The sequence below is a fragment of the Rhinolophus sinicus genome, chromosome X (assembly GCF_036562045.2).
Source record: "Rhinolophus sinicus isolate RSC01 chromosome X, ASM3656204v1, whole genome shotgun sequence".
Classification (NCBI taxonomy): Eukaryota; Metazoa; Chordata; class Mammalia; order Chiroptera; family Rhinolophidae; genus Rhinolophus; species Rhinolophus sinicus.
This window is the reverse complement of record NC_133768.1, coordinates 79,463,770-79,491,435: the sequence shown is the minus strand read 5'-3', so window position 1 is coordinate 79,491,435 and position 27,666 is coordinate 79,463,770. Positions and strand designations below refer to the sequence as shown.

Here is a 27,666-nt window from a genome sequence, read left to right as displayed (position 1 = left end):
TAAATACATCATTGACAGCTATGGATAGATCATCCAAACAGAAAATAAATAGCAAAATAGCAGCCCTAAATGACACATTAGATGAAATGGACATAATTGACATTTATAGAGCACTTCATCCTAGAACATCAGACTGTATATTCTTTTATAGTGTACATGGAACATTCTTAAGGATAGACCATATACTGGAACATAAAACAAGCCTGAGCAAATTTAAGAACATTGAAATCATACCCAGCGTATTCTCCAATCACAAGGCTTTGAAATTGGATATCACCAAGATATTGGAAGAGAAAACAGGAAAATCCTCAAATAAGTGGAAATAACCATCATACTTTTTAAGAAGGACTGGGTCAAATAAGAAATAAGAGGAGACATCAAATGATGCATAGAAACAAATGTGAATGAAAATACATCCCACCAAAATTTTTGGAATGCAGCGAAAGCAGGTTTAAGAGGAAAATTTATATCAATACAGGCTTATCTCAAGGAAACAAGAAAAATCCTAAGTAAGTAACCTCACGTTACACTTTCAAGAACTAGAAAAAGAAGAACAAATGAAATCCAAATTCAGCAGAAGGAAGGAAATAATAAAAATCAGAGCAGAATTAAATTGAGAACAGAAAGACAATATGAAAAATTAATGTCCCAAAGAGCAGTTTCTTTGAAAAGATTAATACAATTGACAAACCCTTGGCTAGACTCAGCTAAGATAAAAAGAGAAAAGACACTAATAAAGAAAATCAGAAATTAAAGAGGGGATATTATCATGGATGCCACAGAAATACAAAGGATCATCCAAGAATACTATGAAGGACTATATGCCACCAAATTCAATAACCTAGAAGAAATGGACAAGTTCTTAGAAACATATAGCCTTCCTAGTCTGAACCATGAAGAACTGGAAAATCTAAACAGACCGATCACCAGTAAGGATATTGAATGAGTCATCCAAAACCTTCCCAAAAGCAAAAGTCTGGGACCAGGTGGCTTCACTAGTGAATTCTACCAAACCTTCAAAGAGGATCTAATACCCGTCCTACTTAAACTCTCTCAAAAAAATTGAAGGAGTCCATACTTCCTACTTCATTTTATGAGGCCAACATTACCCTGATACCAAAACCTGGTAAGGATAACACGAAAAAAGAAAATTACAGACCAATATCTCTAATGACATATGTGCTCCAATGTTCATTGCAGCTTTATTTACAGTGGCCAAGACATGGAAACAACCAAAGTGTCCTTTAATAGATGAATGGATAAAGAAGTTGTGGTATATATACACAATGGCATACTATTCAGCCATAAGAAAAGATAAAATAGTACCATTTGCAAAAACATGGATCTTGAGATTATAATGCTAACTGAAATAAGTCAGACAGAAAAAGTAGAGAACCATATGATTTCACTGATATGTGGTATATAGGATTGAAAATAACAAAAGAAGAAGACAAACAAATGAGAAAACAAAAACTCATAGACACAGACAATAGTTTAGTGGGTAACAGAGGGTAAGGGGGGAGGGTGGTTGTTGAAGAGGGTAAACGGGGTCAAATATATGGTGATGGAAAGAGAACTGATTCTCGGTGGTGAACACACAATGGGATTTATAGATGATGTACTACAGAATTGTACACCTGAAATCTATGTAACTTTACTAACAGTTGTCACCCCAATAAACTTTTAATTTAAAAAAATGCAACCAATTTCTGAATTTTAATTTTGTATCCTGCTATTTTACCAGATTTATTTATCACTTCTAATAGTTTTTTGGTGGAATCTTTGGGATTCCCTATCTGCAGTGTCATGTCATCTGCAAATAATGACAGTTTTACTTCTTTCTAATTTGCATACATATTGTTTCTTTTTCTTTTCTGATTTCTGTGGCTAAGGACTTTCAATAGTATGTTGAATAAAATTTGTGCATGTGGACATCCTTTTCTTGTTCCTGATCTTAAGGGGAATACGTTTAGGTTTTCCCCATTGAGTATGATGTTAGCTGTGGAATTGTCATATATGGCCTTTATTATGTTTAGATATGTTCCTTGTATTCCCACTTTAATGAGCGTTTTTATCATAAATGGATGTTCGATTTTGTCAAATGCTTTTTCTGCATCTGTTGAGAGAATCATGATTTTTTTTTCTTCTGTTCATGTGGTGTATCTTATTCATTTATTCGCCGATGTTGAACCAACCTTGCATACCAGGAATAAATCCACCTTGAGTATGGTGTATGATCTTTTTAATGTATTGCTGAATTTGGTTTAGTAACATTTTGTTGAGGATTTTTGCATCTATGTCCATCTAGGGATATCAGCCTATAATTTTTTTTTTGGTAATGTCTGAGTCTGGTTTTGGAATTAGGGTAATGGTGGTGGCATAATCTTGTGGGATTTTTTAAAAAATAGTTGAACTTTAGTACTATCTTTGCGTTTAGAATTAATGTTTATTATTTGGCTTTTGATAGAATGATTGTGTATTATATTTATATAACCCTATCCTTTGTATTGGTGGGAAAATTAAATCAGCCATGATGGTACCTAAATGATCTGCATCTCTGTATCTTCTCTCTCAGTAAAAGTTAGAAATACACAGGACAATAGCATGGCCAGAAGATTTCCAAGCCCAGAGAAAGGGTTTATGAAAGAATATACATGTAGGCGTGTGTGAGGTTAATTTCATTATAATAGCTAGTGTGCTCATGGGCATGTGATCTAAATAATATTTAAACATGTTTTCTTGTAAAGATCTTCATGGACCAGATGTAGTTTTTGTGGCAATCTTTATATCATGTGTATACACTATTCTCTTTAATAAGTTTTGGAATTAATGCTTTAATTTACTTCTAGGATTCTTAATCATTCAACTTATGGTACAACAAGCAAGCCAAAACAAACTGTGGAATGCATAAAGAGGTATAAAAATATCTTAGTCCTTACATTTAGTAGTCTGCCATAATGAAGTGACCACTTGAGGTAAAACCGACTCAATAGTTAATATTTTATATTGAGACTTGATCCTCCAACAGTGCTCTTCCTGTATATGGGCTTTACTTGAATAATTGATGTTGATTTAATATAACTACATAATTGATCTCTTTTAGTGCTCATACCTGTATTTTGTCTTGATGGTAGAATTATTTATTCATTTATTAATTCAGCATACATTTATTTTATTACTATTACTGCTAGGAATAATGTGTTTCTTTATCATTGATTGTGTTTATTCTCTATAGTTTCCCTTTTTTTTTTTTAAATTGGGTATTACTAAATTCTATATGAATACATGGTCTAAGTCCACATATTTTAATTGTAGAGAAGTAGAAAATTTGTGTTCACTCTTTTGGTGGGTAGAGAAGTACACACAGAAAGAATTAACATTTGTTGAATGCATGTTACATGTTTGCTTTTCTGAGTTCTTTAAATGTATTTTCTCATTTAATCCTCACAATAACTATGAGTTGTTATCCCTATTTTGTGAGAAGACTGAGACTCAGAAATTATCATAACTTGCTCCAGGTCCTACAACTAGTAAATGGTACAGTGAGGATTCAAACCCAGTTGTTTGGCTCCAGACCACCAAGTCTGAACTTGGTTCCAAGAACACTTTGCTTCTTCCACTTCCACACATCCCACTGATGCCTTTTCCTACATACCTCATAGTCGAAACTGAACTTTCTTTTCCCCAAACCTATTTTTTGTCCTCTGTGGTTGCTTGAGTGAATGTAACAGTATGTAGTCACTCAAGTGACTTTGGAGCAACTTTGGAATCATCATATATTCCTCTCTCTTATGCCTCCCCCCATCCAGTCAGTCACAGATAATTATTGCTTCTTAATATTACTTGCATCTATTTCAACCTCTTGTTTTCTATTGCATTTGTGTTGGTTCAGGCCCTATCTTTCCCCACTTGGATTGCTGCAACAATCTCCAGACATTTCCTTTCTTCACTTTTACTTACCTTTAAATCTGTATTCTGCACTGATGTAAGAGTGATAGATCTACGACACAAGTCTGCTACGTGGCTCCCATTTATTATCTTTTAATGGTTCTTTCTTTTAGGATAAAGCTTAAAATGTTTGGCATAACCCATAGGATTGAAGCGAGTTTCTGCCTGCCTCTAGAGCCTCATCTCATGAACTCTTCCACTGGCACCTTTTGCACCTAGGAATAATCCTTCCTTTATTCCAGCATAGTTTCACATCTTTGTGTTCTGTATGGTCTCTATGCTGGGACTGTCTTCTTTTCTTTTTCACTTAGGCTTTCAGAATTCAGTTCAAGCACAAGATGACTTTTTATATCCATGTCTAGAAGCATTCATCTATGTCAAATTTCATTTAACTGGATTTAACCCACTTTCCCCTTTTGCATACTGATTCTGTTCACTTACATATCTCCTTAATGTTTCTGTTGTTACCTTCACTCTCGTTTCCTATCATTACCATCTTAAGCCTCCCCCCCAGGTCCCTCATATTCTCTAGAAAGATCCAGCTGCCTCAACCTCAAAACTGTGATATCCAATCCTGGCCTTTTTTTCACAGGGTATTACTTCAACTCATTTTCAAAACAGTCACCCAATTCCTTATTTGAAACAAAAAATACTTTAGTTATTTCTGATGATAAGACTAATATAGCTTTATTGTTGAAAAATTGGAAAATTTAAATACAAGAAGAAAATAAACAAATAAACATCACCCATTATTCTGTTCCTCAGAGGTGACAAGTCATAGTATTTTGGTAATTTTCTCTTTAGACCTTTTATTCTATATGTGTGCGTGTATATTTGTTTGTGTGTATACACACACACACACACACACACACAATGCAGAACTATATTACCTGTTGCCTATTCAACTCTCTCCCGTGGATGTACAGTAGCCCCCCCTTTATTGTGGTTTCACTTTCTGCAGTTTCAGTTATCCACAGTCACCAACAGTCTGAAAATGTTAAATGAAAAATTTCAGAAAGACGTGATTCATAATTATTAAATTGTTTGTTGTTCTGAGTAGCATGATGAAATATTGAGCCGTCCCCTTCCATCCTGCCTAGGATGTGAATCATCTCTGTGTCCAGTGTATCCCTGCTGTATATGCTACCTTCTCATCAGTCATGTAGTAGCCGTCTCTGTTATCAGATCAAGTATTATGGTATTGCAGTGTTTGGGTTCAAGTAACCCTGATTTTACTTAATAATGTTCTAAAGCGCAAGAGTAGTAATGCTGGCAATTTGGATATGCCAAAGCTATAAAGTATTTCCTTTAAGTGAAAAGGTATGTATGTAAAGGAAAACCTAATATAGATAGGGTTCAGTACTATCTGCTGTTTTAGGCATCCACTGTGCATCTTGGAATGTATATCCCGTGGATAAGGGGGGGATTACTGTATAACAGGCATATGAAACTTAACTCTTTCAAACCATACTCTTAATCTCCCTGCTTGTACCTCTAAACATGTTCATCCTGCATTTTTTCGCATTTTAGAAAATGTCAACTTTAACCTTCTAGTTGCTCAGCTCAGAATCCTCAGAGCCATCCTTAACTTGTCACTTTCTTTCACAGCCCATGTCTAATCCTTAGCCAATCTTATTGATTGTACCTTCAAAATATACCCAGAATCTAATCAGATTCTTACCACCATCTCCACACCTACCACCCTAGCACTAGCCCTCTTTTACTTCAGTTATTACAAAGGAGCCTCCTAACAGGTCTCCTTTCTGCACTTGATTTCCTTTAGTCTGTTTTCCAAAAACCATCAGATTGATATTTTTAAAATGTAAGTCAGATCATGTCGTTCTTCATAATTCTCTAATGACTTCTCATCTCATTTAGGATAAAAACTAGAGTCCTTTAAGGACTTGTAAACCTCTACATTATTTGGCTCCCTACTGTCTTCCTCTCTTGCCTCACTCTTCCTAGTTAGTTCTTCTCCAGCTGTACTGGCGTCCTTGTGAATCTCAGTACACCAGGCATTTTTGCCCTCCTCAAGAATTCTGCCCTTGCCTAGAATGATTTTCATTCTCAGATAAACATATGGCCTATTCCCTTGCCTTCAGGTTTCTGCTCCAATGTTACTTCATCAGCAAAGTATTCCATGAGCAACTTACATAAAAGAGCATGCCTCCCCCATGCCTTTGTACCTTTTCAATACCTTGTTTTATTTTTCTCCGCAGAGCGTAATACTGTCTGACATTCTAAATGTGTACTTTTGCCATCTGACATTCTGAATGTATACTTCTTCTTTTTATTGTTTATCATTACCACCCACCCCCCAGGCACACTATAATGTTGGCTTTATCAATTATTAAGACTACTAAAATCTCCAAAACTACTTGTGGATTTCTCCTTCTTACAGTTCTATCATTTTTCCATTGTCAATTCTGAAGCTGTTATTGATATAGAATTCTGATGTCTGGTTTTTTGCGAGCGCCTGTAAGGGCAGTCGCCACATTTCAGTCTATTCCTGAAAGCCAAGGGGACATTAATCCCTCTGCAGGGCCCTAAGTCCCTGTGTGGTACTCGTGACATGAGGGGAACAGAATCCCTGCACACAGGTTCAGATAGAGTGAGTAACAGCTTTATTTGGGAGCCAATGCCCCTCCAGAGGCCAAAGCTCTGGTAAGCACAGAAAATTATACAGAATAGAATAGAATTTAATAACAAACCAAGTCCCAGAGTCAGTTGAGGTGGTGAAGGTCCCTGGTCCAGGAGAGGCGACTGGGCCCATGACGGGTCCGAGGCAAGCTGGTCTTGCAAGGAAGAACTTCAGAGAGTCCCGGAGTATTGTGGTTTGCCCCTTGCAGATGACTCTGTCGGACAGTGTCTCACTCAGAGCCTCGCAGAGGATCTTAGCCGAGCGCTCAGTCAGACTACTCATAGCATTGCTCTGGAGTTCTGCTTTTATCCTCTTTTCCTTGGACTTGTTTACTTCTTACATGATAACCAAAAGTGGTTTTCCAGGAGTTATTTCTTAGGTGATAACCAGAAGTTGTTTGGAAAATGTGTTTATCACTCAATTTTGTTATGCTCAGTTTCACACAAAAACATGTTTTTTATTTCACTCTTATACATGTGTGGCCATTGTCTTGTCCCTACTAGTGAACAACTTGTTTTGCACACCTCAATCCAACATATATATTTTATATGCTCTATATACTGGTGCCTGGAGTTCATGGTCTCACGTACTTGAAGAATGAGAACGCGGACTCGGAGAGGTAGTTTTAAGCAGTATACAGTTTTATTGCAAAAGCGAAAAGCACTAGAGTAGAGCTCTCCAAGTGTGGGGGGGAGGTGGGGGGGGTGTGTGGGGGGATCCGAATGGAATGCCCCGCAGCCTGCACTGGAGACCAGGGGACTGTACATCCTTGAGTCTGCAATCTTTAAGTTGTTTACCAGAAGTAAAAGCTGATTGCCCCCCACCCTGCACCCCACCCGCCTGCACCTGGACTGGTGCCTTGGCTGACTCTGCAGTTTGATGCAGTAGCCCCTAGTTCCCTTCTCTACATTTTTTTTTCCTGTCAGCTACTGTTCTCTTTGGCCTTGAGTTCCTCTGCCATGTGTCCCTGACTGCCTATGATTTTCCTATCTCATTATCAGATACATAAATTTTAGGATTGTGATGTCATCTCGGTGAATTTACACCTTTGACATGATGAAATCACTTTCTTTATATTCCTGGTAATAATCTTTGCTGTGAAGTCTATTTTTCTGATATTAATATATTCATACCAGCTTTCTTTTGACTGGTGTTAATAGTTTTCTCCATCCTTTTATTTTTAATCAGTTTGTGTCATTATGGAAAAAGTGGGCTTCTTTTATTTAGTATATAGTAGCATTTTTTAAATCAAATCTGCCAATCTGACATTTAATTGCAATGTTAAGATTGTTTATATTTAATGTGATCATTGATATTAATGGGTTTAAATCTACTGTCTCATGGGTTTCCTTTTAGTCTTATCTATTCTTTGTAGCTGTCTTTCCTCTTTTTCTGCCATCTTTTAAACTGTATTTTAAAATTCCTACTTATTGGAGTGATTTCAAGATGGCAGAATAGGTAAACGCTAAGCCTGCCAATTCCCGGGATCACATTAAAATTACAATTAAATTATAGAATATGTCTGACTGAGAAAGACAAACACCATATGATCTCACTTACATGTGGATTGAAAAGAACAAAATAATCAAACAAACAAAACAGAAACAGTCTCATAGATAATGATTACAAACTGATGGTTACCAGATGGGACAGGGGTGAGAAATGTGAATGTATTAAGAAGTACAAGTAGGTAGTTACAAAATAGTCATGAGGTTGTAAAGTAATGTATGGGGTATATAGTCAATAATATTGTAAGAGCTATAATGTCAGAGGGGTGCTACTTATTGGGGGGATCACTTCATAAATTATATAAGTGTCTAACTGCTATGGTGTACACCTGAAACTGATATAAAATAATGTTGAATGTCAAGTATAATTGAAAGAAAATAGTCATGGGGATGTAAAGTACTGCATAGGGAATATAGTCAATAATGTAATAACTATGTACAGTGTCAGGTGGGTATTAGACTTACTAGGGTTATCACTCTGTGTGGTATATAAATGTCTAATCACTATAGTGTTTTGTACACCTGAAACTAATGTAATATTGTATTTCAATGGTAATTGAAACATAAATTTTTAAAAATTAAAAATGTAATAAAATTTCTATTGACTTTCTGGCCTCATTCACTATAACTTTGTTACATTAGTGATTGTTTTAGGGTTTAAAGTATAATATTTAACTTTTCACAGTGTACCTTCAAGTACTATTACACCATTTCATATATAGTATAGGAACCTTCAGTATATTTCTATTTCTTTTCCCTTGGCCTTTGTTGTATTGTTGCCGTACCTTTTACTTCTGTATATGTTACAAATGCTACAGTGCCTTATTATTTTTGCTTTAAACAGTCATTTGTTTCTTTAAAGATATTTAAATAATTGGAATAATGTCTTATGTTTACTTCCATAGTTACCATCTCCTTTATTCCTTTGTGTAGATCCATGTTTCCATGTACATTATTCCCCTTCTATCTGAAAGAGATACTTTATCATTACTTTTATTGCTGGTCTGCTTGTGTTATTTCAGTTTCTGCATGTCTGAAAGTGTCTTTATTTTGTCTTCAATTTTGAAAGATACTTCTGCTAGTACAAAATTCTAGGTTGACATTTTTTTTCCTTTCAGTACGGAACTTTAAAGAGGTTTCTCCATTGTTCTCTGGGTTGTGTTGTTTCCAGTGAAAACCATGTTGTCAATATCTGTTTTACTGAACCTAATGTGTCGTTTTCTGGCTGCTTTTTCCATTTTCTTTTTATCGTTTGTTTTTAAGTAGTTTGATTGTTATGTATCTTTGTGTAGTTTTCATGTTTCTTTTGCTTGGAATTCATTGAGTTTCTTGAATTTGTGGGTTTATTATTTTCATGATATTTGAAAATTAGGGGCTGTTATTTCTTCAAATATATTTTCTGTCACCCGAGCTATTCTTCTGGAACCCTAATTATATGTATATTAGGCCACTTGTAGTTTTCCACAGAACACTGATGTTCTTTCTATTCATTCTTCTTCAGTATTTTTCTTTCTGTGTTTGATTTTTGCTAGTTCTTTTATGATGGCTTTGTGTTCACTGATCATTTCTTATGAAATGTCTAATTTGCAGTTAATCCCATCTGGTTTATTTTTAATTTCCAATGTACTTTTTATCTCTTGAACTCTGATTTTTATCTATTTTATATCTGTCATGTCTGTGCTGAACATGTTCAGTCTTTTCCTCTAGCTTCCTGAAAATTACCTGGTTGAATTTTTGATTGGATACCACATATTGTGAACTTTACCTATGTTGGTACTGGATATAGTAGTATTGCTATAAATATTCTTTAACTTTTTTCCTGGGATGTGGTTAAATTATTTGGCAATAACTTTATGTTTTGGGGACTTGATTTTATGACTTGTTATGTGGGATCACATGACAAGTGATTACATTGAGGTCTTAGTCTATGACCAGATTTGCCCCCGCTACTGTGGTAAGACCTTGCTTAATATTCTTACCTGATGCCCCTATGAACTATAAGGTTTTCTACTCTGGTTGGTAGAGACTGGTACTACTCCTAGTCCTCTGTGATACTGAGAACTACTCTCTCATCTTTCTGGTGATTCTTTTGCCTAGGGTAGTTTCCTCACACATATGATCAGCAATCATTACTTAAGTGAAAATTTGAAGGATGCCTCTGTAGAGCTCTTAAGTTCTTTCTCTGTGCATTGCTCTTTTCTTTGCTGCTTTCTCCTGTTAAGTACATCCTTTTTCTCCTTGGCTCCCAGCTTTGTTTCCTCAATTCAGGGAGCCCCCTGGCTCCGCCTTTGTTCCCTCTCTCTGGCCTGTGGCCTGGAGACTCTCTTCCTGCAGCAAACTGACTCAATTGTGGGGTTCACCTTGTTTATTACTTATGTCTAAGGGATAAAGCCTTTTTTTTTCTCCCTGATATTCAATGCCTTAAAAAGTATAATTTTGTGGATTTTGTCTGTTGTTTTTTTTTATTGTTTTCAGCTAGGGTATAAATCTGGTCTCTATTAATTCTGTCTTGGCCAAATGTAAATCTAATTTTTACGTTTTATGTAGTTCATCAGTGTTTAATTTTGATTGTTTCTTTCATATGCCCTCTCTACCACAACATATAAAAAAAACTACTGACCATAGTTTTCATATACTTATATGATTTCATCTTTATTTATATTTTAATATTTCAGTCCATTAATTTGGTATTTAATATGCCATAAGAAATCTAATTATTTTCCTTCCTCTCTTCCTCCCTTTTTCCTTCATTTTCTCACTCCCTCACCTTCTCTCCCTCTCTTTTTCTTTTTTCTTTCTGTGTATATTTTACATTTGGTTAACCAGTTGTCTCAACACTAGGATTCCCAGGCGGGAATTCCCTCCCATTCTCAGGATTTTTTTTCTCTTTACCATTCCCAAATCCCGAGATACAAACTGTTTTCTGTTCTCCACAATGAATCATTTCCACAAAATGACAGCTGATACTACCAACCACCTGGGTTCAAGGAGCTGATTTTCCCGATTTCCCGACCAACTTTTCTTGGGATTCGGAACGGAAAAGCGAAAAAAAATAAAATTCCCGAGAATGGGCGGTAATTCCCGCCTGGAAACCCTAGCGATAAATAGGAAAAATGTCTAAGAGATACATTGTGAGTAGTACATCTATTTCCTATTGTGGGTGTTACTGGGTTCAAGGAGCCAATTTTCCCAATTTCTCAACCAACTTTTCACGGGATTGAGGAATGGGAAAGCGAAAAGAAATTCCTGCGAACGGGAGGGAATTCCCCGCCTGGAAACCCTACTCAACACTATTTGTTACATAATCTATCATTTCAACAATGATTTTAAATTTCATTTTTATCTTAAGTTGTTCTACTTATAGTCCTGTACTTCTCTTCCATTTGAAAATCTATAGATTTTGGAGGTAGTACTAATTTATTTCTGTAATTTAGTAGATTATATGTAATTTCCCATTAGGGAAGTCCCCTTTATTATATAACTTTTTCTTCTTGATTATCTATTCTTTCAAGTAACTTTGTAACACTTTTATCAAATTTCTAAAACAAACCCAAAAACACTTCTTAGGGTATCTTCTTTTAACTACAGTCCATTTCAGCTATCAGTTTGAAGGAGAAGTTATACTTATAATATTTAATTTTTCTGTCTGAGAACTTTCTAGTCATTCAAGTCCCTTACTAGACATTTGTAGTTTTTTCTTGTAGTTCTTGTGCATGTGCAGTTAAGTTTCTTCCTAGGTATTTTTTACTTTTCCTTCCTTATATAAATGAGATTTTTTTTCCTAATCTATTTTATTACTTGTTATAGTTGATATATAGGAAAGCTACTATCTTTTGTATTTTTATTTTCCTGTAACTGCTAACCTTTCTTCTCTTAATAGACTTTTTGCGTTTTATTTTCCTTGGGTAATTATATTTTCTATAAATTGGGGGAATTTGTTTCTTTCTCTCTAATTTTTAAATATTGTTTTCTTACTGTACTGTAGAGAAGTTCCACAGTAGTATTGAATAATACCAGCTCTAGTGGATGTTTTGTTTGTATATTTATTTCAATGCAACTCCTTGTTCAAATTTGCTACCTAACAATAGCATGTACAGTTTACCTTACTCCACAAACACTGAATGAAAAGAATTTCTACCATTGCCCCTATGTGTCAGAATTAAAGGTTACAGACTCATAATCAGTAATTCACAGGTCAAAAAGAATTAACTCCCCTAAGCTCTTTGGCATTTAGACCAAACAAATTTGTCTAAAGAAATTATTAGTTGTTTCTTTTTTTTTTCCTTTTTGTAGTTTTGGGTAATGGTTTTAATATAATAAATATCCTGTAAAGTTCTTTAGATATTTCCTTTGGCCTCTAAAAAGTCCTTGGAATAGTCCTATGCATATAGGGTGATATTAAATAAGCCCATTTGATATTTTTTTAAAACAACGTAATTGGTTGGGGACTTAGGTATATTTTTGTCAACTGTAAGTTTTATGTTATTAGTTCAAGGCACAGGCCGGGGTAAATTCTTTAAATTTCTAGTAAAACAAAGAGACAGCTTTATAATATAATATTCATAATGTATACCTGAGGGTAATTCTAAATATTTTAACATATGAAGCCATCTTTTTTAGTGTCTCTGCAGAGGAAGTTAATTCACCATTATCACCTCTCACATGGCAGGTAAGAGGAAATTAAATTACTACTATATCTAATATTTTGTTCTCATTTATTTAGTTAAAAGAAATTGTTTCATTACAGCCCTTAGAAAGTCAGAAGGATCAAATAGACGAACAGCAGTGGCCAGAATCTCAACCTATAATCTGGCAGAGTGAAGAAAGGAGGCGGAGCAAACAGATTAGAAAAGACTATTTCAAGGTACTTTATTAAAATTGTAAAATTACTTTGTAATTATTAGTTTTTATTCTATCAGTTTTGTGTTAACAAAGTAGAATATAACTCTAGTTAAATATAGTAAATGTGTTATTTTATCTTGATTTCCCACATATGTGTAGTATAGATAACATGATCCAGTTATATCCATAAAATTTGAGCAATTCAGAATAATTAAAAATGAGCTCAGTCTGAATTGTGATTTACTAAATACTTTACAAGAAAGATTAATGTTTGCTACACTGCTAATTGTACTAATATGTAGTAACGTTTTAAAAGAATTGCCCAGAAAAGGTCTTTTCATTGGATTTGTTTCAATAAATAGTTAACACATATTAGCAATTAACATATAACTGTTTCTTTGTAAATATATGCCCTTTATGTGGTTTTAAAAATGATTGAAAGCATTTTCCCTGCCATTTTTTTTCTTGTTATTACATTAGTAGATTTCTTAAAGTGGTCTTTGATCTTAACTAAATTAAAAGCTCAGACCATCTGAATTATCCCAAATTTCTAGTAGTTAGCATAGTTCTAATGAAATATTACTGTATAGACCATTGTAAATATTGTAATATTATCTATTTGTGGTAAAGGTCTGCTATATTTGCAGATGCCATTCATTGGAATTGAAATAATCTTGAGTACTAATCAGAATCAGTCACTGGCATTTCTGACTCAAATGAACAATGCAAACAATGTAGCTCCTGATCCATTAGTAGCAAAATCTGTTGTCTTTGTGCACCTTTTCTATTCCAAAGTCCAATTTTTATTTAATAATAATACTTTCATCTGAATAGTTAGTTATAAGTTAAATTATATGTAATTTGAGGTTTATATCACTAATAAATAGGAACATATTTCATGTTTTTCTCTGTTTGCTGGAAGTGGGTCCTTATGCACATTGATCTGGTTTCTTATATGGGAGTATAACATATTTGGATGTAGTATCATATGTTACTCCAAAAAATGTTATATCTCTTAGCAAGTCTGTGATAAATTTAATCCTTCAACAAATAATTACTGAATCTTTTTTTTTTCTTTTTAAGATTTTATTGGGGAAAGGGAACAGGATTTTATTCAGGAACAGTGTGTACTTCCAGGATTTTTTCAAAGTCAAGTTGTTGTCCTTTCCATCGTAGTTGTGGAGGGCGCAGCTCAGCTCCAGGTCCAGTTGCTGTTGTTAGTTGCAGGGGGTGCAGCCCACCATCCCTTGCGGGAGTCAAACCAGCAACCTTGTGGTTGAGAGCCCATTGGCCCATGTGGGAATCGAACCGGCAGCCTTTGGCGTTAGGAACATGGAGCTCCAACTGCCTGAGCCACCGGGCCAGCCCTACTGAATCTTTTGAATGAGCCTCATGTCAATATAAGAAGTAACGAAGAAATTAAACACATAGGGAAAAAGGGAAGGACATTGTAATCAAGAACCCTGATCATTAGGGTGTAAGTCTATTATCCCAATCCTTTACAGATTTGCAGTTATGTTGATATTCTGGCATTTATTTTAAAGTCCCCTCTTTTAGTTTATGGGGCCTTGAACAAAGGCACTGAATAAACTTTGTTAATAGATAAAACTTGATGAACTACTGATGATGTGGGGGGAATTTTAGTATTCCTAACTAAGAAAAGAGATTTTAATATTTATTTTGTCTTCTGGTATAGTAAAAACAGACAAAGTCTATTTATCAAAACACTTGCATAGCACTTACTAAGTGCCAGGTACTGTTCTAAGTACTTTGAAGTAAATACAATTATTATCATTTCTATTTTACAGATGGGGAAATTAAAGAACAGGGAGGCAAAGTAATATGCTTCACATCACTTTGCTAATAAGCAGCTGAGCCAAGATTTGAACCCAGAGCCTATGCTATGTTGCCTGTTTACCTACTGTGGGTAGCCTAATATCAAATGAACAAACACTTTCAAATCAATACAGTTTTATTGTCTTTTAAATATTTTACAGTAACTCAGGTGAACTTCTCAATAATGTCTTAATAGAGGCCTCAGTGACCCTTTAAAAAATAGGTTGATTTAAAAGCATCATTTGTTAATAAGCATTTTATTTTTATGGCTTAAACATATGTTCTATACTATTGCTATTTTGTAAGTTGCTATGAGATCGTCTCTGAAGTGTCCATTATGTAATCATCGTTTGACAGATGTTAATTTCTTCCATACTGAGTAAAGTGGGTGCAAAGATAAGCTTCAATCACTGGAAAATGTTTTAAGGAGATATGTAGTTCTGCTCAATAGTCAGAAGATGTCAGTGTTAGGACACTTGAGAAAAATTGAATGTCAACGATTTTTTCCCCCTAAAATGTGAAAAATAAATTATAAAGTTGAGATACTGCTCTCTAAATTAAGTCAAAACCATTATTCAGCATTGTCAGTATTTTCATGATTAAAAATCATCGATTCCTATGAAATGTTGTTCTTTCAAAATGAAAATTTCTCTTAATCACCTGTCACCTGAGATGCAAACTGATTATTCAGAGGATGTGTTACTGAACTTAATCTGGACGTTAAACAGTAAAATGTACTACTCTGGAAATTTATATCAAATTATCTCTGAGCTTGCTCAGACATGGCTCCTTTAGCTTTGCTTTATTATGAAACATACAGAGCTATCGTGCAAATTTATCCTAACAGGTATAAATGACTGAGCCATAGGATTTCTTTGTTTGTGTTTCATGATAAATTATTCATGATGCTATTATTCAGTATATTTCTCAAAAGTGTTTGTATGTGTGTCACTCTGTTACTGCTTCTTAGTTGACAAGACTAATTTTGGTTAGTATGTTTTTCAGACAACCCCCTGAAAATAAGTAAAAAATGTTTCAACATATTGGCCAGATTACGTGAGCAAAAGAAGATAAACTAGGTCAGATTATATTAGTAAGTAAATGAATTTAGGAGAGTTAACATTAATTCTTCTAGACTCCCCTGCACTGTCATGTTGATTACTACTCTAGTAAATAAAATTTAATGTCCTTGGTGTCAAAATAAAATCACTGCATTTCTCAAAGTACAGGTATTCCAGGAAATACACTACTTATTAAAAATCTTTTACAGAAATGTATTAATATTATCTTAATAAGATATACAACAACATATAAAAATCTAATCTGTTGATAAATTGTTTAATGTAAATTAGTAGCTTTAATTTCTGGTAAGAATAATAGCACATGAATTTCTAAATGCATTTCGCAATTGATTTCTAAACCAGAAAAGTTAAAAAAGCATTAGAATAACTATACCAAGTTAATTTTAAGGATTATTTGATTTATTGAAATGTCCTATGTAATTGCCTTCAAATGTATCTCGTTACTATTGTGATAAAACATTGTGACTTAAAATACTCATCTGATTTTATAAATATAGTGCAATATTTTAATTTCAAGGCTAACCCCAAAGGAAAGTATTTTATGTATTTTTTATGATCATGGTTAATTTTATACTGGAATAAGGAAGCTAACTGGGCTTGTGAAATTACCTGATTTGTTCTGAGTCAGAGCTTGTCCACAGTTATTGTCTTTCCTGTGAAATTAATAAAATCTTCAGAGATGAAATGACATTTTTGTTTCTGAAGAAGCCTTTATTGTGGTATTTCAATTTAGATATGATAAAACTTTAGTTATTCAGACTAATATTGAGGACAGCAGAGTTCAATTAGTAAAAAGGTTGAACTTATAGAATACTTTAAAATCTATATATATATTAAGTTTTGGGTTCTAGGACCTTTAAATATGTGCACTAATGCAAACTAAGTACTGTATTTCCCTGAAAATAAGACCTAGCCGGACAATCAGCTCTAATGTGTCTTTTGGAGCAAAAATTAATATAAGATCCAGTCTTATTTTACTATAATATAAGACCAGGTCTTATATATTATATACTATATTATTAATTTTTGCTATATTAATATTTGCTCCAAAAGATGCATTAGAGCTGATTGTCTGGCTAGGTCTTATTTTTGGGGAAACACGGTGTCTTTCTAAGTTTTCATGTGTAATGGATATTTTTAATTAGAAGAGTAGTTGAGTACCAATAATACAAGTCTTGTTATCTAAGTTACTGACTGCATCATCCTGTTTCTTTCCTTTATCAATTATCCACTCACACCTCTATATCCTTTTTATCTCTTTACTTTCCATGCTAAGACCTCTACCATTCTACCTGATTCCCCTTTCAGCTGTTGCCTTATCTCTTTGCATATATTTAAGGCCAAATTTTCCATTGCTATGTCTCCAGAGTCTTAACCCACTACAGTCTGGCTTTCACTTCCATTTCTCCATTGAAGTAGCCCCTCACTAGAGCGTCACATATGGCAAAATCCAGTGTAGCATATGAAGGTGATGACCATGTCTTTCCTCTTGAAACTCCTTTCTTGGTTTATGCCTCACATTTTTCTTCCCTAATTCTTCTGTTTTATTTTTGATGTTCTTGTCTCACTTTTCTTCTGCTTGCTCTTTAGGGTCTCATCCTCTCTTTCTTACTCTAAAATCTCTGAAGCTTTTATGACTCCAGATGTCTCTTATATTTATCTGGGTCTGAATTTACATCCCATAACTTTTTTTCTGGTCTCCAGACCTGTGTTTCTAATTATCTAGATACCCGACATTCATTTCACATTCAGTATGCCTCCCGTTCCTGCCCACCACCTTTTTTTCTATTCTTAATTTTACTTAATGGTAGTGGTATCTGTTCTATTGTCTGAGCTTTATAACTCACTCCTTTTCATTTTTTTTTTTTTTTAAATCTTCACATTTTATTCATGGCTGCTTAGAATGGAGGGCTTCTTAGGAACTGAGGTTACAGCACAGAGTTGGGTGTGCATGACCTTGGAGTTACCCTTGATTCCTCTTCCCCTCACACTCCACATCCAATCCTTTGGCCAATCCTGATTCAGCCACTCATTACGTCTGCTGTCACCACGCAGATCCAAGCCCTCATATTTCACCTGGATTCCTGCAGTAACCTCCTGACTGGCCTCCCTTCTTCCTTCCTTATACGATCAAGTCTATTCTTAACTTCACAGCCAGGATGACGCTGGCCAAACATAAATTTCTTTTTTTCTTTTTTTTTAAATTTTATTTTATTAAATTTATTGGGGTGACAATTGTTAGTAAAATTACATAGATTTCAGATGTACAATTCTGTATTACATCATCTATAAATCCCATTGTGTGTTCATCACCCAGAGTCAGTTCTCCTTCCATCACCATATATTCGATCCCCCTTACCCTCATCTCCCATCCCCCCCCCCACCCCCTTACCCTATGGCAACCACTAAACTATTGTCTGGGTCTATGAGTTTCTGTTTCTCATTTGTTTGTCTTGTTCTTCTGTTGTTTTTGGTTTATATACCACATATCAGTGAAATCACATGGTTCTCTGCTTTTTCTGTCTGACATTTCTCTCAGCATTACTCTCTCAAGATCCATCCATGTTGTCACAAATGTTCCTATATCATCTTTTCTTACCGCCAAATAGTATTCCATTGTGTATATATACCACAACTTCTTTATCCATTCATCTATCGAAGGACATTTTGGTTGTTTCCATGTCTTGGCCACCGTAAACAAAGCTGCAATGAACATTGGAGCACACGTGTTTTTATCTCTAAATGTTTCCAGATTTTTTTGGTAGATACCCAGGAGAGGGATTGCTGGGTCATATGGCAATTCTATTCGTAATTTTTTGAGGAACCTCCACACTGCCTTCCATAACGGCGACACCAGTCTGCATTCCCACCAACAGTAAAATTCTAGCAAATCGAAGACAACAATGCATTAAAAAGATTATTCATCACGACCAAGTGGGGTTCATACCCGGGGCACAAGGATGGTTCAACATACGCAAATCCATCAATGTGATACATCACATAAACAAAATAAAGGACAAAAATCATATGATTATATCAATTGATGCAGAAAAAGCATTTGACAAGATACAACATCCATTTATGATTAAAACACTTAATAAAATGGGTATAGAAGGAAAATACCTTAACATAATAAAGGCCATATATGACAAGCCCTCTGCTAATCTCATAATTAATGGAGAAAAACTGAAGCCCTTTGCTCTACATTCAGGAACATGACAGGTATGTCCCCTATCACCTCTGCTTTTCAACATAGTGTTGGAAGTCCTTGCCAGAGCAATCAGGCAAGAGAAAGAAATAAAAGGCATCCAAATTGGGAATGAAGAAGTTAAATTATCACGCTTTGCAGATGACATGATGCTATATATAGAAAACCCTAAAGACTCCACCAAAAAGCTCTTAGAAACAATCAACAAATACAGTAAAGTTGCTGGCTACAAAATCAACGCACAAAAGTCCATTGCCTTCCTATATACTAACAATGAAATCTCAGAAAAAGAAATACAAAAAACAATTCCTTTTGCAATTGCAGCAAAAAGAATAAAATACCTAGGAATAAACTTAACCAAGGATGTGAAAGACCTATATGCTGAAAACTATAAGACATTTTTGAAAGAAATTGAAGAAGACACAAAGAAATGGAAAGACATTCCGTGCTCATGGATTGGAAGAATCAACATAGTTAAAATGGCCATATTACCCAAAGCAATATACAGATTCAATGCAATCCCCATCAAAATCCCAATGGCATATTTTACAGAAATAGAACAAAAAATCATCAGATTTGTTTGGAACCACAAAAGACCCCGAATAGCCAAAGCAATCTTAAGAAAAAAGATCAACAATGGAGGTATCACACTTCCTGATTATACATGTTTTCTGCAAATCATCACCTCTTCTCCATCTCTACCACCCTGACATTTGTTGGAACCCTCATTTTTTTCTTGTCTGGGCAATTGCAATAACTTACTTTTATTATATATTTTAATTAAACTTTATTGGGGAGACAATTGTTAGTAAAGTTACATATGTTTCAGGTGTACAATTCTATAATACAAAATCTATATCTCACATTGTGTGTTAACCACCCAGAGTCAGGTCTCCTTCCATTACCATATATTTGATCCCCTTTACCATCTTCTACCACCCCGTCCCCCCTTACCCTCTGGTAACCACTAAACTATTGTCTGTGTCTATGAGTTTTGTTTCTCCATTTGTTTTTCTTGTTCCTTTGCTGTTTTCAGTTTTATATCCCATATATCAGTGAAATCATATGGTTCTCTACTTTTTCTCTCTGACTTATTTCGGTTAGCATAATCTCAAGATCCATCCATGTTGTAGCAAAAGGTACTATTTCATCTTTTCTTATGGCAGAACAGTATTCCATTGTGTAAATATACCACAACTTCTTTATCCAATCATCTAATGAAGGATTGTTTCCATGTCTTGGCCACTGTAAATAAGGCTGCAGTGAACATTGGAGTGCACATATCTTTATGGATAAATGTTTTCAGATTTTTTGAGTATATACACAGGACAGGGATTGCTCGGTCATGTGGTAATTCTATTCTTAAATTTTTGAGGACCCTCCACACTGCCTTCTATAGTGGCTGCACCAGTCTGCATTCCCACCAACAGTGTATGAGGGTTCCTTTTTCTCCACAGCCTCTCCAACACTTGTTATTATTTGTCTTATTGATGATAGCCATTCTAACTGGTGTGAGGTGATATCTCATTGTGGTTTTCATTTATATTTCTCTGATAATTAGTAATATTGAACATTTTTTCATATGTCTGTTGGCCATCTGTGTGTCCTCTTTGAAGAAATGTCTCTTCACGTCCTCTGCCCATTTTTCAATTGGATTGTTTGTTTTTTTTGTTTTTCAGTTGTATGAGTTGCTTATATATTTTGGATTTTAGCCCTTTATAGGAGGCGTTTACAAAAATATGCTCCCATTCGGTTGGTTGCCTCTTTACTTTGTCGATGGTTTCTTTTGCTTTGCAGAAGCCTTTCAGTTTGCTATAGTCCCATTCATTTATTTTAGCTTTTATTTCCCTTATCTTTGAAGCCAAATTCATAAAACCCTCTTTTACTGATAAACAGTAAGGAAGTTGAATCAGTCATCCGAAACCTTCCCAAAAGCAAAAATCCGCAACCAGATGGCTTCACTAATGACCCTACCAAACATTCAAAAAGGGTTTAATACCTGTCCTACTCAGTCTTCCAAAAAATTGAAGAAGAGGCAGTACTCCCTAACTCATTTTATGAAGCCAGCATTACTCTTATACCAAAACCTGATAAGGATAACACAAAAAAAGAAAACTACAAACCAATATATCTGAAGAATGCAGATGCCAAAATTCTAGCAAATCGAATGCAACAATGCATTAAAAAGATTATACATCACGGCCAACTGAGGCTCATGCCAGGGGCACAAGGATGGTTCAACATCCGCAAATCCATCAATGTGATACATCATATGAAATAATGGACAAAAATTACATGATTATATCAGTAGATTCAGAAAAAGCATTTGTATGGAACCACAAAAGACCCTGAATAGCCAAAGCCATCCTACGAAATAAAGAACAATCCTGGAGGTGTCACACTCCCTGACTTCAGCTTGTGCTACAGGGCAACAATAATCAAAACAGCACGGTATTAGCAGGAAAAACACACACAGACCAATGGAATAGAATTGAGAATCCAGAAATAAACCCACATAAATATGGACAGATAATTTTTGACAAAGAAGCCAAAAACATACAATGGAGCAAAGACAGCCTCTTCAATAAATGGTGTTGGGAGAATTGGAAAGCATTGTGCAAAAGAATGAAACTGGTCTGCTATCTGTCACCATGTACCAAAATTAACTCAAAATGGATCAAAGACCTAAACATAAAACCTGAGACAATAAACTGCATAGAAGAGAACATAGGTACTAAACTTACGGACCTGGGGTGCATGCGGTAACTTAGATTTTAAGTTAAAGTATATTTTACTGTGATAACTTCTTAATGGTCCCTCTTCAGTTTCACAGCTTTCGCATAGATCCCAGACTTAAATTTCTTTATTGGCTTCCCATTTTTAATAACATAAAGTTGGGGTATCTTAAAAACTTCATCGGCCATATTTACTTCTCTAAGTTTTATTGCCTGTCACAATTCGTTCTCCTCAACTAGCCACGTTATTTTTTGTTTTCTACGTAGACTGAGGTTTTTCATTCCTTTGTGTTTTCCTTTTTCTGGGAATGCCCATTAGCTCTTTTATTCTTCGCGGATTCCTACTGTTTATTGAGAACTTAGAGATGGGACTATAGCATAGTGGTTAAGAACCTGGGCTTGTAGAATCAAATTGGGTTCTAGCTGTTACTTGGAATATCTACTAATTGTTTGACTTTGGGAAATTACCTAACCTTACTGAGCTTAATTTTTTTTAATCTTCAAAGGACTCTAATAGTTGTAAGGATTATTACAACTATTGAATGATTTAATGTAAAGTGCTTAGAACAGCACTTGCCAGAGAGTATGCACTTAATAAATATTAGCTTATTATTCACTCAAATGTCATTGTTTTATGTTTGTTTGTTGTTCCAATCATTTATTGAATGTTAATTCTCAAATATGATATGAAAGGATTTAGCAAAGATCAGAGGTACTGGGCAAAGAAGGCCATGGTCAGGAATAACTGTGCCCTCCACACTGGGCCCTCTTCATTGGTACTTGTGTAGCTGTTACTGTTGAGTTCCTTGCAAGAAAGACAGTAGTTCAAAAGCCTATAAGCTGCCAGCGCTATAGAAACCCCAGTGATGCTCCCTTTCTTCACATTGACATACTTGTAATACTGATCAATAGTAACCTCTTAGAAATTCTTCAACAGTCCCTTTAGTGGTAAAATCCTGCATTAGTTTCTAGCTTGGCAGCTCTCCTATTTTGACATCCATGAGTTTCTTCTTCTTTACTGGTATGACTGATTCCATCTTGGAGTTCTGGTGTGTGCTGTCCAAATGTCACTCTTGTTGAAGTAGAATGAAGAACAGGTGCCGTAAGCCAGCATTTGCCTAGGGATAGCAGATAGGTTTATTCACACATGCCAATTCCATTCGGTGGCTGCCTAGAACATTGGATTGAAAGCAAATTGAGGCTATGTTTGGGATTACTTGGAAAGGGCACCCTGGTAGGTTAGTTGTCTTAAATCACAGGAGACACAGTGGAGGAACTTAGGTTTTGTATTTGTCATCCCTAATACTGCTTAGCCCCTAATTTGTGGTTGAGCTATCAGATAGGTTATCTATCTATTTTTCCAAGACTTATGGAAGATAAAGCTGCATAAGTAAAGGGAGCTGTTAAATAGCACCTTGAATGCCAGGCAAAAAAATTTGGACATACCAGAAGTTAGTGGGTTTTTCAACCGGAGAGTCAGGAGTTGCAAGTAGTGTTTTGAGAAGGTTAGTCTGCCACTGATTTGCAGGATTATTTGTAGTGAGCAGGAATCAGAAGTAAGAACTCTAGTGGTTGTCATACTTTATTTCCTTGATTCTAAGAAAACTATAATTTTTTCACATACTAGCCATTTTGATATTGACCATATTACCTCTGCATCTCAGTATAAAATAAACATAATAGTACTCGCATTTACCTCAGGGTTGTTATGCAAATTAAATGGGCTAATACATATAACACACTTCAGTCAGTGCCTGACCTGTAAGACGTTTCAGTCAGTGCCTGGTATATAGTAAGCTCTAGCATAAATGTTAGCTTTTACCACTATTACTATTAATGTACAGTCAATATATACATTTAATATAGTATTTTTTAAAACTGAAATCAGTAGGTTTCTTAATAATAGACATTTTTGAGTGGTGAGATTACAGACTAGGTATGAAAGAATGGGGGCCTATGATAGGGTGAGAGTTGTGAGAATTCAGAAGAAGTCTGAGATAACAAAAGCAATTGACTTGATGTATTGGAGACAACCCTCACATTGCAGAACTGAGTGGAAAATGGACTGATTTAGGGAGGAAATGTTAATAGATACATGTAAAGTCCTTAAAATTATGCCTTGCATATAGAAAGTACTGTATATGTTAGCTATTAATAAGTAGTAGGACTCTATAAACTGGTTATGTATTTCAGTGTACTATCAGATAATTTAATAAAAATACCAAAATATGAATAAACCTCACATATAATTTGCTACGATAGAATTCATATGTTCAAGAAAAAATAAAGTATGTCTTTTAAATATTTTTCAGTATAAATCATCAAAGAAGAGTTCAAGTGGCCATGAAAACCATGAGGTGAGAAAAGAGGATAATATTAGCAATTACTTCAAATGTTTACTTTTCATATGTAGTTGGCTCAATCAGAGTAAAAGGTAGTCCATATTTTAGTTTCTCTGTTATTGATTCAATGCTGGGTTTTCTCCAACAATAAAAACAGGATCATCATATAATTATTAATTTTTTTAAATTAAGGTTTATTGAGGTGACAATGGTTAGTAAAGTTAGATAGATTTTAGGTGTACAATTCTGTATTACATCAGCAATGTATCACATTATGTGTTCACCACCCAGAGTCAGTTCTCCTTCCATCACCACATATTTGACCCTGTTTACCCTCTTCTAGAATCCCCCTTACCCTCTAGTAACCACTAAACTATTGTCTGTGTCTATGACATTTTGTTTCTTTATTTGTTTGTCTTGTTCATTTGTTTTCAGTTTTATATACCACCTATTAGTGAAATCATACGGTTCTCTACTTTTCCAACTTATTTCGCTTAGCATTATAATCTCAAGATCCATTTAAAATGTCACAAATAGTACTATTTCATCTTTTCTATGGCAGAATAGTATTCCATTGTGTATATATACCACAACTTCTTTATCCATTCATCTATCAAAGGACATTTTGGTTGTTTCGTGTCTTACCCACTGTAAATAAAGCTGTAGTGAACATTGCAGCACATATATCTTTGTGGATAAATGTTTTCAGATTTTGGGGGTAGATACCCAGGAGAGGGATTGCTGATTCCATTGTTAATTTTTTGAAGAAGCTCCACATTGCCTTCCATAGCAGCTGCACCAATCTGCATTCCCACCAAAAGTGTATGAGGGTTCCTTTTTCTCCACAGCCTCTCCAACACTTGCTATTATTTGTCTTCTTGATGATAGACATTCTGACTTGTGTGAGGTGATATCTCATTGTGATTGTTACTTGCATTTCTCTGATGATTAGTGACGATGAGCATTTTTTCATATGTCTATTGCTAATTTGTATGTCCTCTTTGAAGAAATGTCTCCTCAGGTCCTCTGCCCATTTTTTAATTGTTTTTGTTGTTGTTGTTGTTCTTGTTGTTGAGTTATATGAGTTCCTTATGTATTTTGGATATTAACCCCTTATCTGAGGCGTTGTTTGAAAATCTCCCATTCAGTTGGTTGCCTCTTTATTTTGTCAATAGTTTCTTCTGCTGTTCAAAAGCCTTTTAGTTTGATATAGTACCATTCATTTATTTTAGCTATTAGTTCTCTTGACTTTGGAATCAAGTTGATAAAATCCATTTCGAACCCAAGGTCCATAAGTGTACTAACTATGTTTTCATCTATGCAGCTTGTTTCAGGTCTTATGTTTAGGTCTTTGATCCATTTTGAGTTAATTTTGGTACACGGTGGCAGAAGCAGCCTAGTATCATTCTTTTGCTTGTGCCTTTCCAATTCTCCCAGCACCACTTATTGAAGAGGCTGTCTTTTCTGCACTGTATGTTTTTGGCTTCTTTGTCAAAAATTATCTGTCCGTATTTATGTGGGTTAATTATGTGGTTCTCAGTTCTATTCCATTGGTCTATGTGTCTGTTTTTCTGCCAGTACTATACTGTTTTGATTATTTTTGCCCTGTAGTACAAGGTGAAGTCAGGGAGTGGGACACCTCCAGCATTGTGCTTTTTTCTATAGATTGCTTTGGCTCTTCGGGGTGTTTTGTGGTTCCATACAAATCTGATGATTTTTTGTTCTATTTCTTTAAAAAAATGCCATAGGGATTTTGATTGCACTAAATCTGTGTATTGCTTTGGGTAATAAGGCTATTTTGACTATGTTAATTCTTCGAATCCATGAGCATGGACTGTCTTTCCATTTTTTTGTGTCTTCAATTTATTTTAAAAATGTCTTATAGTTTTAGCATATAGGTCTTTCACATCCTTGGTTAAGTTTATTCCTAGGTATTTTATTCTTTTTATTACAATTGCAAAAAGAATTGTGTGTTTTTTAACTTCTTTTTCTGACATTTCATTGTTGGTATGTAGGAATGCAATAGACTTTTCTACGTTCATTTTGTAGCCCGCAACTTTACTGTATTCGTTTATTGTTTCTGATAGCTTTTTGGTGGAACCTTTACCGTTTTCTATGTATAGCATGATGTCATTTGCAGAGTGACAATTTTACTTCTTCATTCCCAATTTCGATGCCTTTTATTTGTTTCTATGCATGATTGCTCAGGCGAGGACTTGTAAACCTATGTTGAAAAGCAGAGGGGGAAGGGGTCAGGCCTGTCGTGTTCCTGAATATAGAACAAAGGGCTTCAGTTTTTCACAGTTAATTATGAGATTAGCTGAGGGTTTGTCATATATGGCCTGTATTATGTTAAGGTATTTTCCTTCTATACCTATTTTATTAAGTGTTTTAATCATAAATGGATGTTGTGTCTTGTCAAATGCTTTTTCTGCATCAATTGATGTAATCATATGATTTTTGTCCTTTATTTTGTTTATGTGATGTATCACATTGATGAATTTGCGGGTGTTGGATCATCCTGTGCCCCGGGGATGAACCCCACTTGGTCGTGATAAATAATCTTTTTAATGTATTGTTGTATTCGATTTGCTAGAATTTTGTTTAGGATTTTTGTATCTTTTTTCCTCGGATATATTCGTCTGTAGTTGTCTTCTTTTGTGTTGTCATTACCAGGTTTTGGTATCAGGGTAATGTTGGCCTCATACAATGCGTTAGGGAGTAGTGTCTCTTCTTCAGTTTTTGGAAGAGTTTGAGTAAGACAGGTATTAGATTCTCTTGGAATGTTTGGTAGAACTCACTAGTGAAGCCACCTGCTCCCGGACTTTTGGTTTAGAGAAAGTTTCAGGTGACTGATTCAATTTCCTTACTGGTGATCGGTATATTTAGATTTTCCGATTCTTCGTGTTTCAGCCTAGGAAGGTTTTATGTTTCTTACAACTTGTCCATTTCTTCTAAGTTATTGAATTTGGTGGCATGTAATCCTTCATAGTATTCTTGGCTGATCGTTTGTATTTCTGTGGCATCTGTAATAACTTCCCCTCTTTCATTTCTGATTTTATTAGTGTCTTTTTTTTATCTTAGTGAGTCTAGCCAACTGTTTGTCAATTTTATTAACCTTTTCAAAGAGCCAACTCTTTGTCACTTTAATTTTTTCTATTGTGTTTTTAGTCTGTATCTCATTTAGTTCTGCTCTGATTTTTATTATTTCACTTCTTTTGCTGACCTGGATTTCATTTGTTCTTCTTTTTCTAGTTCTCTAAGGTGTAATATGAGGTTATTTATCTGGGATTTTTCTTCTTTCTTGATAGGTCTGTAATGATATAAATTCTCCTTTAAAACTACCTTTGCTGCATGCCTAAAATTTGGTAGGATGTATTTTCATTCTCGTTTGTTTCTATGTATGTTTGAATCTTTCCTCTTATTTCTTCTTTGACCCGTTGTTCTTTAAAAGTATGCTGTTTAATCTCCACATATTTGTGGTTTTTCTTGCTTTCTTTTTGCAGTTGCTACCCAATTTCAAA

At 34.9% G+C, this 27,666-nt stretch overlaps 1 protein-coding gene across 8 annotated transcripts in view; it reads left to right on the top strand.

Annotated features, from left to right (window-relative positions):
- Positions 1 to 27,666, top strand: part of LRCH2 (leucine rich repeats and calponin homology domain containing 2) — a 165,612-nt gene that overhangs the window by 107,591 nt on the left and 30,355 nt on the right. For 5 of the 8 annotated variants that reach the window (XR_012493305.1, XR_012493304.1, XM_019718098.2 and 2 more), the window contains exons 12-15: positions 2,850 to 2,915; positions 12,718 to 12,766; positions 12,845 to 12,961; positions 24,113 to 24,157. Coding sequence is in view for 6 of the 8 variants with exons in the window: in XM_019718098.2 (XP_019573657.2) it covers positions 2,850 to 2,915; positions 12,718 to 12,766; positions 12,845 to 12,961; positions 24,113 to 24,157 (277 nt within the window). In the remaining 2 variants the exon portion in view is untranslated. The remainder of the gene's footprint in view (positions 1 to 2,849; positions 2,916 to 12,717; positions 12,767 to 12,844; positions 12,962 to 24,112; positions 24,158 to 27,666) is intronic. The other 3 variants (XM_074323566.1, XM_074323563.1, XM_074323565.1) reach the window with 2 other exon arrangements.